Below are 13515 nucleotides of genomic sequence, written 5' to 3'. Positions count from 1 at the left end.
CCTTGATCAGTTTTTTCTTTTCTTCCGCGAGTGGAGCTTTTCATAAAACAATGTAGAATTGATATATATATATATTTTTTTTTTTTTTTTTTCCAAAAGAAGGAACAGAGAAGGGGGCCAGGTGAGGATATTCCCTCAAAGGCCCAGTCCTCTGTTCTTAACGCTACCTCGCTATCGCGGGAAATGGCGAATAGTATGAAAAAAAAAAAAAAAAAAAAAATATATATATATATATATATATATATATATATATATATATATATATATATATATATATATATATATAGTCTTCTGGTCAAACATATGACGATGACAAAGACTTGCCACAGTTCGCCGCCATACGGTGACTGGCTTCCCACAATATCCCTTGTCCGTTAGTATAACGGTGACACTGACAGTAAATACACAGCTGGCTGCATGGCACTCCATCTCCGATATATGCAGTGGAAATGCGCTCCAGTCTCTTTCATTCCAACAACGACACAGGGGTATCACTGTATAGCAAAAAGCCTATCATTTTTGGTTTGTTTAATGCGACGACGACCTGAAAAATCACTGCTCACTACATGGCAACAGTAACCAAAAAAAAACACTTGCATAGCCAGCGTTTGCTTATCTGGTTACGACGCCGAAAATCACCGTTCGCTGCCAGTATTGGTCGGTGTGTGTTGCAGTACCTCCGGCAGTTGACTCAATCATTCATCTGCCAATTCGTTACGTAATGTACACACTGTTTCTGTGTACCGAAAGTCAATATAGGAGTCGGCAACGTTTGGTCCAACGGGGTACGAAAATGAGTCGTTTTATTACGTAATCATAACGTTGTATATGTTAATTGTCTGTTGAGCGTTTGCATATCAGTGCATATCTGTGTTTGTAGCACACACATCGTCCAGCTACACATTATTATGAAACATACTGAAATCATGTGAGAGCGGGAAGAACTTTTACCGTATCATATGTAATTTTTTCCTTCTCGTCTTCTTTTTCCATTTGTTCCACCAGGTAATGATAAGAGGAATCTAAAACGCAGTAGGGAGGCCGCCAGAGGTTTCATTGACGCATAGATGAATAAGATTTACCAAGTAGTATGCAAATGAGCTTAGGATGATCCTTAATGAAATGGGATTTTATTAAGTGACTTCTGGCTCACGATTAATTGTTCGACCCTGGGACACTTTTTAAGAGACTCCTTCTGCCTCGATGCTGCGCTACAAGCAGCTACTGGGAAAGGGTGAATTCCATTACAGTTAAGAAGTTCTTTAGAGAGAGAGAGAGAGAGAGAGAGAGAGAGAGAGAGAGAGAGAGAGAGAGAGAGAGAGAGAGAGAGAGAGAGAGAGTACTCCTTTTCGTCAATGATTGATGAGAGGTTCTCGGTGAGGGTGACTTCGATCTGCCTCGTGTATTCACTTGACGAATGTATGACAAATGATGGAGACAGAAATTGGTTTATAAAGAAAATTTATGAGGAGAATCAACGAATCATTTATCAGGAGAGTAAGATAATTACTTTTGTGCTTAATAAGGAAGGGAGTGCTAATTGTAAGAAAGCAATAATCATGTATGAGAGAGAAGCTATTAATGATGTATAAGGAAGGCGAAGCAAATTATTCGTAAGGATAAATGATTATTGTTAACGATAATGTCTCCTAATGAGGAAGATGATATCAGTCTCTTTAATGAGAAAGATAATATTAATCTTCGTAATGAGAAAGATAATGTCAATCTTTCTTATGACGAAGATAATATCACTCATATATGAAGCAGGGAAGACGAATAATGTATACAGAAAACAGATGAAGGTATTGTACATATGCTTTATATTTAGATATAATGTTTTGCAAACCTGAACAAACGTATTATAAAAATAAACCCAGGTTATTACCAGAGTCCCTGGGAGGCATGTGTGGTATTTTCGTTCTTACTTCTTTTATGTATCTTTATATTTTCCTCTGCATATCCCCGTTTTCTGATGAAATACATGTGGTTTAGATTTATTTTCCTTCGACTTCACGTAAGTATGTGAAATGTTATGAGTATGCAAGGCAGATCTGAGTACGTGGACTCACTGGTGTGTTGATAACCGTAGAGTGTGCCTTCACTGTAAAATCATAAGTCTTTACATGTTCGTAAAACTGCAGCAGTAGAGGGGTATACATAAAGATGAAAGATAAGGTGCAGCAAGACAGTATTTTAGCATCCGTAATTATCTCCCTACATTACAGAATCTCCCGCTGTTTGTTATTATTTGTTGTTTTTAAAAGATACGTGACTTACCTTTAAGGCTTGATATCATTAGTTCAGGGATTCAGGGTCACCAGCCCTTTACGACCACTAGAAATGATCCGAGTGTTACGTATCTCACGGGGAGATTTAACTGTCCCTGTACGTCATATTGGGAATGAAGACACTAACGAATCATCGGTATATATATATATATATATATATATATATATATATATATATATATATATATATATATATATATATATATATATATTTTTTTTTTTTTTTTTTTTTTTCATACTATTCGCCATTTCCCGCGATAGCGAGGTAGCGTTAAGAACAGAGGACTGGGCCTTTGAGGGAATACCCTCACCTGGCCCCCTTCTCTGTTCCTTCTTTTGGGAAAAAAAAAAAAAAAAAAAAACGAGAGGGGAGGATTTCCAGCCCCCCGCTCCCTTCCCTTTTAGTCGCCTTCTACGACACGCAGGGAATACGTGGGAAGTATTCTTTCTCCCCTATCCCCAGGGATGATATATATATATATATATATATATATATATATATATATATATATATATATATATATATATTCTAATCCACGGGAAGATGAAACACGGTTAGTTCACAAGTGCACTTTCGTGCAATGATCACATCATCAGGGGAGATACAAGAAAGAAATATGACAGTCAGTTGACATACAAGGAAGAGACATCTAGGACGCCATTTGGTGAACAGTGTATAAACTGAAAAGAGTTATGAATAGGGTAGCGAGTCAGACCGAGAAGAGTGGAAGTAAAAGTCATTTAAATGGTTGGGGAGAGAAGAGCGTTGGTCATTGTGCCCAGTATCTGACAATAGGGAAGTGAAGCCTTTGATGGGTGACGGCCGAAGAAACTCGACATCATCGCTTGAATCGTACAAGGGTACGGATTTTCTTATGATAATTCGTGAAGTACTTGGTTGAAGAGTGAGTTTTGCTTTGGCACGAACGACTGAAAGACGAGGAAACGTTGCTAAGAGTGAATCGAGGAAATAGCGTTGTAGGGAAATTATTGACTCTTCATGGCATACGTGAGGGAAAATGTTAATTCTTTTAATGAACATCTGTAATTGGAAGTAGCACGCGTGTGTGAGACAGTAAGTAATGGTGAATAAATGAAGGAATGCACCAAGGTTGTGTGGAATATGTTAACTTGGTGTTTTTATGGAGGGAACGCTACGTGAGGCGAGTGCGAGATGGGCAGCCACTAGTATGCTGATGATGCTGCTGGTCTGGTTGTCGAGTCAGAAGAGGGTCGAGACAGAGAAGCAAATTGTGCTCGTGTGTGTGCGTTTGTGTGAATGATAATGATGATAATAATAATAATAATAATAATGATAATAATAATAATAATAATAATGATAATAATAATAATAATGATTAATGGTTTATTGATAAATGTAGCGAATTTCTGAGAAAGATAAGGAGAGAATACGTACAATAAAGATGTGGGAGCTCTGAGAAGGGAGGAGGGTGTCTTAACAGCTTTTATACAAACATTAAAGTGTTATTTAGAATGTTTATAAGCGTTGGGACGGGGCTGTTCTTGTAGCAGTCTGCACCAGCTGGGGGACGGGCTCGATGCGCTGCCCAACTTCATTAGCAACTCGGGGGACGAGGGATTTCTGGCGGCAGGAGGTGACGGTGGCGACGATGGGGAGGGTAGCTTCTACCTGGACTGTTGGGTGAAGTCCGGGTGATTGGTTTGGCGAGAATCGGGAGGACCTCCTGTGTATTAAGTGATTCTTGGTGGGTAAGTTGAGGTTCCGAGGATGATCTTGCATGCCGTTTTCCTTAAGTGTGTGTGTGTGTATGAGAGAGAGAGAGAGAGAGAGAGAGAGAGAGAGAGAGAGAGAGAGAGAGAGAGAGAGAGAGAGAGAGAGACATCTTCACCACCCCCTACAAACCGGAATGTTATATTTTGTCACCACTTGCCCTACGCCACAATGTTGGTTCACTTTCCCTCTCCTACAGGTATTACTTTGGTTTCTTCTCCCGAGAGCTGGCTGCTTGTGTTCCCCCACCACTAGCTAGACCATACAATACCCGGCGAGCCGCTGCGTCACATGATTATTGTGTGGCCATCGGCAACTCAAAGGTGGGCCGTTTTGACAACTGTTTCTTTCCTTACACCTCTAAGCTTAAGAACCCTATACCTTCTCATATCTTTCCCAATAACTATGACCTGACACTTTTTAAGTTTTTTTCTATCTTCCTCCAAAGTTCGTGAATACTTTCTCTTATCTATTCTTTTTCCCTTTCATTAACCTCCCCATACTTCCATTAAGGCCAGAACTTGACGTGGTCTTTTGTCCATGTCCGGGGCCCCCATCGTAAAAGAAAAATCAACTCAATTCATTTCTTGCAATCAAGACTTAATGACGATGTCCACCACCACAACAATGTGTATGATGACGTCACTGCTGCCACAGGGAGGGATGATGATGTTGCTCACCATCAGGGATCCGAATGATGATCAATATCACTACGAGTTGGGTGATGACGTCATTGACCACCGCCGATGGGGTGATGACGTCACTTCCGCCTAAGGCAGGCGTCACTACCATTATTGGATAGGAGTTTGACGTCACTACCACCATACCGTGGGATGATAACGTCAACAACACAGTGACTTTAGTCTACCACCACAAGCCGGCTCCATGACGTCACTGCCGAAAGAAACTTTACGAGGACGTCACTACCATAGAAGTTCTGGCTGGTCACTTCATTGCCACCAGAGTCGGACCTGAAGACGTGGCTCTTAGCAGGTCTGTGGGGAGGGGAGAGGGGTCACTTATACCATCAGAGGCAGGGAAGATGACGTCACTCTACAAAAAAGTAGATGACGTCACCGACATCTCAGACCGGGATGAATGATGTCGCTGCCATCGTAAGCCGAGGTGATATCACTTTCACCACAGACCTGGTTAATAATATCACTGTCACTAAGGCCGGAATGATGACGTCACAGTCACCAGAACTAAGACATTTTACCTTTAGTCTTTGGTAAGGTTGGCGATGTCTACCACTGAAGGCAAGGATAATGATGATGTCACAAGCAGCAGCCAGACCGACAGACAGTGACATCTGTCAAGACAAAACAATAAAGAGGCTGTCATAAAAATGTTTAATAGGAAATTCCTATTTGTCTAAATCTACAATAGGCAACGGTTTAGTTAGAGGGACCAACAATGAACAAACGTCTAAAAAAAAAAAGAAAAAAGTGAAGAAAATATGTAACGAATATAAAGAAAAAATATATAAAAGTTACAAAAGAAATGACTGAGTAAAACACGTAACTTTTTTTATTAATGTAAATCAATATACGACCATAACTAGAGGTGCACCAGGAGAGGTGCTTCCTCTCTAAGCTTACACAATGTCCCACTCATTAAAGATAATGGCGCCACATCACCTCCCACCACCCGCAAGGAGTCCCGTGGTGTGTGAGTAGCCCAGCCCCGACACAAGCAAGAAAGTCTGCTGCCAGCGGCCGACCACAACCCATCTATGTAAATGATGGAAGTTGCCGACATCCGCCGCATGGAAGGTTGCTCTGGTGGCGCTGACATCGTCCTCGGGAAAGTCGCTAGAGCTGCTTCCTGACACCCACTAAAAAACTAGGCTTCCGATACGTAACACATCTAAACCAAGAGTTCCACCCGATGGACGGGCAATTAACCTAAAGTTTTCCAAGTGGGAGAACTCGAAGTTTATTAAGGTCTACCCTCGGTACATTTTCTCTCCTTTGGTTTGGGGTTGACTCAGGGGTCTTAGGTGTTCACCCGTGGACTTGCCAGGACAATTTGCGTGTGCGTGTGCGTGTGTGCGTGTGGGAGCTGGTGGGCGTCGCTGACTAGCCGGCCCCGCGTTAAAGAGTAGCACGTCGGAATCTGTGTAAGCCTCGTTGCTCTGTGCTCAGGCCGCCGGGGAGACCACTGCAAGCCACAGTTTTCGTCCTGAGTTCTCGGCTGTCACGTCCTTACCAGTGATATTTTGCCCCGAAAGTTCTAGCAGGGGCAGTATACTGTGATTACTGTGCATTCGAAATGTTTAAAAGTGAAGTATAACTCAGAAAACACGGTGAAAATCAAACGATCTTCCCTGCCCGATGGCGGTGGCCACTAGTAGGTCTGCTAGCGACCCCCACTTGGCAGACAGTCAACAGTGAAGTTTTAACCTCGTATTTTACCTTATACCAAAGTGTTCCCATGGATTCTACGCTGTGATGTTTAAAAACAAGCCGCCTTTATCGTCAAAAACTCCAAACACCTTCTACCATGTCAGGTAAGAAGCGAAACAGCAATAGACAACTCGTGCTGCCTCGGTGACGACTACGGATCCGAACAAGCATAGGGACGAGAACCATTTTTTTGTTTACTTTTTTTGTGTTGCGTATTTGGTATTGTTACGTGCTAAATTTGGCTTCTGGTATACGAGTACACAGTAGAATGCAATTATCGATCACTTTCCCATCTAAGGTTGTGTTGTAATCGGTAGTTTAATGTCCTGAGGTGAGTGTGTTATATTTGGGGAAGAAGATCTGTTGGCAGGCCTGGTGTATTCGGGCTCATTCACCGTAGTCCCTGTGACAGCCAGACGGCCAGCTCATGTTTTGACTCCTCTCAGCTCGGCTCTCGGCAACAACTCTCCATTTGTATTTTTGTGATATAGTGACGTATTCGTTAGTGTGTTTAGAACGTATAATAGGGGGAGTTTATCTTGTGACGACTATTACAGAGCAGCAAAGGGCATGACACAGATATCAGTACCTCAGCGTGTCGGGCCAAGGTCTCTGCTCTCCCCCCCTCCCCTTCCCCCAGGCATCCGCCATCCCCCCTCCCCATCCACCCCTCCCTATCACGGGTGCGTTCGCATTTAACCTGAACGTCTTGTCTATCACTCCATCGTATGGCACAAGAATTTGTATGTATTCTTGCAAGACTCTTGCGCTGGACTATACCTGCGGATTATTTTTCCGATGGCACAAGAAATGTCTATATTGTGGTATGCATTACGAAGCGAAACAAGTTTTTGTTTTTCCACGGGAACACGTCACCAGGCGGAAAGAAGCGAGGGAGGGTGGGGATCCACGCCCATATGAAGCAGACTTAGCGGCCTGGATGATGGGGAAGCCTTATAACACACACCAGACATGGTTACTCCTGAAAAATTAACTTCGTTGTATTACATTATAAGAAAAACACACGAGAGAAATAGTCTCCCAAGGGAATGTTGGTGATAGGGGTAAATGACACAATGATAAGTCAGGCAGAACAAAAGGTAGATTAATTGATAACCGAACAGGGGAGGAAGTGTTAGTAAACAGAGGGAAATGCTGGAAAAATAATGAAAGGGGAGCAAGAGGGAGCGACAGGAAGGACAGATGTTGAGATTTAGTCTTATAATAATGAGACAAAAGGCAGTTGCTGGCACCAGAAGTTTAGATATGGAAGCCATTACCGTTGAAAACAAAGATGGGGAATAGAGGAAAAATTACTTGATAATGAAACGAATGCAGACACACGAGAGAACTGTATTATACCATAAGAAATAAAAGGATGAAGTGAAAAGTGAGAGAAGGAAGGAAAGAAAGAGAGGGTGTGTGGTGGACTTATGGAGTGGTGAGGTTGAGGATGGGGTGGGAGGGGGGGGGATGTGAGGGTGGGCTTGGCCCGTCCTGGATGGAGGGAGGAGTGTCAGGGGAGAGGAGGGTAGCCGGAGGGAGGGTCAGGGGAGAGGAGGGAAGCCGAAGGGAGAGACAGAGGGAGGAGGTAAGGCTGTGGGGAAGGGGAGGAAGAGATGTTGTAGAAGAAAACACGAAGGGGGAGGGAACGATACAGGGATTGAGGAAAATTAGGAGGGAGGGTGACGGGGTAGAGAGCCAGTCGTCTGGGGGAGAAGTTTTATAACGAGTGAAGTACAGGAGGGGAGGGCGGAGGAACGGTATTGCGAAACACGTCACGAGGACACCAACTGATCAGGTGTCTAGCGGTGTGGTGATGGGCGGGGGTGATGCTAGGATGTCGTGATGGGTGGAGGTGGTGCAAGGGGTGATTCTAAGGGCTTTTATTGAAAGGCGGGGGTATTGCTAAGGGCGTTTACTGATGGGCGGGTTAATGCTAAGGGCGTTTACTGATGGGCGAAGGTAATGCAGGAATGATGTTAGGGGTGTAGTGATGGGCTGAGGGTGATGGTGGGATGTATTGATAATGACGTAGACGCTGAAGGGGAGGCGGTTGCAGAGAGAGTGAGATAGAGGAATGTTGCATCGAAGGGAATAAAGAGAGGAGACGACGAATTAATGCAGCAGGTAGTAGTGTGATAGAGAGAGAGAGAGAGAGAGAGAGAGAGAGAGAGAGAATATAGTGATAGAATCTAAATAAAGAATGCTAAAGTGAGAAAGATAGGAGAGAGACAAAAACTCGAAGTTCGAGTGAGGGAGAAAATAGGAGAACGGAAGAATGCAGAGAGAGAGAGAGAGAGAGAGAGAGAGAGAGAGAGAGAGAGAGAATATGTATAGATGGGACGATGAAGAGGTAGTAAGTACTACCTAAGAGAGAGTGTGAGTGTGTGTAACAAAGGAAGGTGAAAGGACAGCAGTGAGTGTTGACAGGAGGCGGGTAGAGAGCTTGGGAGAGAGAGAGAGAGAGAGGGGGGGGGGGAAGGGAGGGAAGCAGACTGCTCAGTGGCCAGCCGGGGAAAGAGAGAGCTTGTATTGGTGGGGGTCAGTGACGGAATTTGGGAGGGAGGGGATGGTTGGGGGAAGAGGGGGATGGGGTTGGAGAACAGGAGGGGGATGGGAGGGGAGGGGGCGCCGCCATCACGGTGGTGTGTTTAGCGTTGGCTTCAGCCAACCCGTCAGCCCAGCCTAATACCTCCGCCATGACAACCAGACCGTCAGCCATATACCACCACCACAGCTTATCAACCAACCAACCAGCTGGCATAACAACCGTGTCCGTCGACGATTGCTACCATCACTTCATATTGCTCCCACCAGTGATCATCCACGATTGTCAACACACCAACCAACAGTCGGGAAGAGGATGTGTCGAGCACGACGGCACGACCGTAGAGCACGACGGTACGACCCTAGAGCACGACGGTACAACCTTAGAGTACGACGGCACGACCCTAGAGCACGACGGTACGGTCCTTGAGGATGACGGTACGACCCTAGAGTACGATGCTACGACCTTAGAATACGACGGTACGACCCTAAAGCACGACGGTACGACCCTAAAGCACGACGGTACGACCCTTGAACACGGCTATAACATCCTTACGTATGATGATGGCCTGATCATCTTGATCGTTTTCTATAAGGTCAGGTCAATGGCTGGGTCGATGCATATGTAAGGGTCGCACCGTCTTGGTTAAGGTGGTACCATTTGGGCATTTGTTCCAAACATTCTTCCTCTGGAAAATTCCGACCGCCGTAGGGAAATTCCCGACCACTGCGGGGGGGAGAGAGAGAGAGAGAGAGACCCCGGCCCGTGTAGGGAAATTTCGAACCACAGCGGGTTGGGGAGGCCTCGGTCATCGTAGGGGAAATTTCCGTCCCCAGGGGAAAAATCCGAAATTGAGGCTCGTATATGTGTGTGTCTTTCAGGGAAAAATTACCATTTGTGGAAAAATACGGCTGGGACACCAAGAGAACATTTTACAACTGGGATTTATGACTGATGAAAATAATCGTTCTATAACATGTATTCGTTTGGCTGATGGAACGGTACAGTAGCATCACACAGCCAGTTTTTAACAGTGATTCACCCCAGACATTAAGATTGCTGCTGGCTGTGTAGCGTTAAGGCTCCCTTTCCTTAGCAACAAAGCAGCTGATTATCATTTATCTACATTTCTTTTATAAAGCATTTAAAAAAAAAAGTCCTACGTCGAAGATAACAAGCAGAAGTCGAGTCACTTGGTGTAGATGGCGCTGGGCTAAGACGATTGGAAAGTTGGGTTGACCGGCCGTAATACAGATGATCGATTAACGCCCAGTCGAATGGTTACATGTTAACAGTTATGTACCGGCACGGATCTGTGTTGGGACTTCTGTTTTTGATATATATATATGTATGTATATATATATATATATATATATATATATATATATATATATATATATATATATATATCATCCCTGGGGATAGGGGAGAAAGAATACTTCCCACGTATTCCCTGCGTGTCGTAGAAGGCGAATAAAAGGGGAGGGAGCGGGTGGCTGGAAATCCTCCCCTCTCGTTTTTTTCAATTTTCCAAAAGAAGGAACAGAGAAGGGGGCCAGGTGAGGATGTTCCCTCAAAGGCCCATTCCTCTGTTCTTAACGCTACCTCGCTGACGTGGGAAATGGCGAATAGTACGAAAAAAGAAATATATATATATATATATATATATATATATATATATATATATATATATATATATATATATATATATATATATATATATCAGCGACACTGATAATGAGTTGTGTCGCAAGATATTTAAGATTTTGTAGACGATACTAAACTGGAAGATAAAGGAACAACAGGGACTGTCTGTGTCCACAGCTACGAGCTGACGTGTACAAAAAGCAAAATTGTCGTCACAGATGGCAGAGGATTATAACATCGACAAGAGTTAATACACAGTCGTGAGTAAAAACGAAAAGATGAAGTGTAGTATGAGTTAAGTTCACTTACAAAACGTAAATGAAAAAACATAATCTTTGGTGTATAGCAGTGCCTAGCAACAGTACAAAAAACTGACTTGTTTGCACAATTCTGGTCGTCACAGGTTTGGCATTCGATTCCTAATTCAAGAAACTGATCCTCACTATTTTTTTGCTTGCCTGGTTCGTCCCAACCTTAAATACCGAGTTCTGTTTTGATCCCCCTCACTTGACTACAGCGATGAGCTACCAAATACTGTGGGAGCCGAAAGAAAGACTTCATTTTATTTAGCTTAGAAAGCAGAAGGTTGAGAGATGAAAGTATACAGATCAAAGGTCTTGATAGTCTTGATCTACGTAGCTATTGAAAAGACTTGGTCAGCCCTGTTTCACTCGTAGTAATGGATGCAAACTCGTGAGGAAACGTTCTACTTTTAATGAGGCAAAGGACTTTTATCCACATGGAGGCTATGGAGATAGGGAATAATTTCCATAGAGAGTAGATAAACGTAACGCCATAGATAACGTAACACCGTACGTACGTAACGCCAGAGATAACGTAACACCGTACGTACGTAACGCCAGAGATAACGTTAAGAGAATTTAGGAAGGGCGTTGATATTTTTCATCTTCCCGGAATCTTGGGGAGAATTCGAGATGTCTAGGAGGAGGGTTAATGAAGGGACGGGAATGTCTAGCAGACATGAGGAGACGGCTTATAGGGCAGGTCGAAAGTAATTTATAAGTAAAGGGAACGGAGGATACACCTCGCACCGTCTTTTTTTTTTTTTTTGTCAAAATAAAGGAGAGTTGCAAGGGGAGTTCCACACTGTATTGCGTCTACTCTTGCTCTATGTCAAAGATTTATCTGGGGGACTGTTATCTTCCGTGGACGTGTCTCCTGATTATGCCGAGCTTGTAAACAGAGTGTGGAATGTTTGATAACGCAACAGACATTCACACGAAGTGTCAAAGTGGGCGGACGCACGGCACACACGAAGCTTACATAAGCAGAGATATTGTTAAAAAGGAACAAATCCTCTATGGGCTTGAGTCTGGATACAAAAGTCAACTCCTGTAAAGGACCGAGGAATGAATGACTTACCAAACCTTTCACCTTACAAAAGGAATGTCTTGACGGATGACAAGGAGGAACGCGAATCATGATATCTTAGCAAATACTACGATAACTTTTGAATATACATGGAAGAATATTTGTTCAGGAAGGTTCACGCACGTTTGATTCACATTAGAATTCGCGTTGTTTCCCGCTCGGTCTTTCATCTGCAGAGGTACAAAGATTCGACAAGAAAGGTGCAACGAAGTGCCTCAGGGGCGTTATTAAAATGAAATGAGTTATGAAAGAAGAAAGAAGTATTTGTCCTTCTAGAACTAAACCAAGAGAAAGGAAAAAGTATATATATATATATATATATATATATATATATATATATATATATATATATATATATATATATATATATATATTATCCCTGGGGATGGGGAGAAAGAATACTTCCCACGTATTCCCTGCTTATCGTAGAAGGCGACTAAAAGGGGAGGGAGCGGGGGGCCGGAAATCCTCCCCTCTTTTTTTTTTCTTTTTTAATTTTCCAAAAGAAGGAACAGAGAAGGGGCCAGGTGAGGATATTCCCTCAGAGGCCCAGTCCTCTGTTCTTAACGCTACCTTGCTAACGCGGGAAATGGCGAATAGTTTGAAAGAAAAGAAATATATATATATATATATATATATATATATATATATATATATATATATATATATATATATATATATATTAGTAAGGACAAATAATCAAAGGACATCTAGAGAGGTGAAAAGCCTCCTTGCTGCAAGCGGAGCTGTTAGGAAAAGAATCTGATTTGTAATGAGTTGCTTGTGGGCGGCTGCTGTCCATAACCTCGTCCTGACACGGAGGGCGTCAGGTAGTTCTGGGAATCACTTCAACACTCGTAAGTCAGGAAATCATTACTTCCCTGGGAGGTGTTGGGGGTGTAAAACACAGGACAAATGATAAAAGTTATGGAACCTGACGAACTATTTAAACTTTTGAATGAGTCTCATGGTGTAATTTGTGCTACTCTGGGAAACGTGGCTTTAAGGACGTGGGCGATGTGATTCTTTCCTCTACTCGATCACTGTACTGGAAGCTCAAAGGTACGAACAGAAATGGTGATATGTGTATCCTCAGACTTTGTGAACTTGGGTCCATAAGGTAATATACGTCAAATTTAAATCATTGGTAAAGTGGGTTACATGGATTTGCAACTTCCAGACACACACACACACACACACACACACACACACACACACACACACACACACACACACACACACATCACAATCGTGTCTTGAACTAGACTGATTTACTGTGTTTCCTCGGGAACCACCACCACTGCTCTCGGTGTACCTAGGCTTCCTTCCACCTTTGCTGTTTCTCGTAGTGAGGATCCGACTTATGCACATATAAACCACTGCTTGGCTCATCCTTTTATTTTTTTCGTTGCACCAGATACCAGAATGAGGATGGAAATCTTATCTGTGGGAAACTGTGGCAGGCTACGAGAAGTT

The 13515-nt window shown here is 43.1% G+C and overlaps 1 protein-coding gene across 1 annotated transcript in view; it reads left to right on the top strand.

The window, feature by feature from the left end:
• The first annotated feature begins 5878 nt into the window (after positions 1-5878).
• LOC139767190 (serine/threonine-protein kinase tousled-like 1) overlaps positions 5879-13515 on the top strand; it is a 172898-nt gene continuing 165261 nt past the window's right edge. Inside the window, exon 1 of the mRNA XM_071696259.1 lies at positions 5879-6553. Coding sequence (XP_071552360.1) covers positions 6547-6553 — 7 coding nt within the window. The 5' untranslated portion in view covers positions 5879-6546. The remainder of the gene's footprint in view (positions 6554-13515) is intronic.

This window comes from Panulirus ornatus, chromosome 59, assembly GCF_036320965.1.
Source record: "Panulirus ornatus isolate Po-2019 chromosome 59, ASM3632096v1, whole genome shotgun sequence".
NCBI lineage: Eukaryota > Metazoa > Arthropoda > Malacostraca > Decapoda > Palinuridae > Panulirus > Panulirus ornatus.
This window is presented reverse-complemented; position numbering and strand designations above follow the sequence as displayed.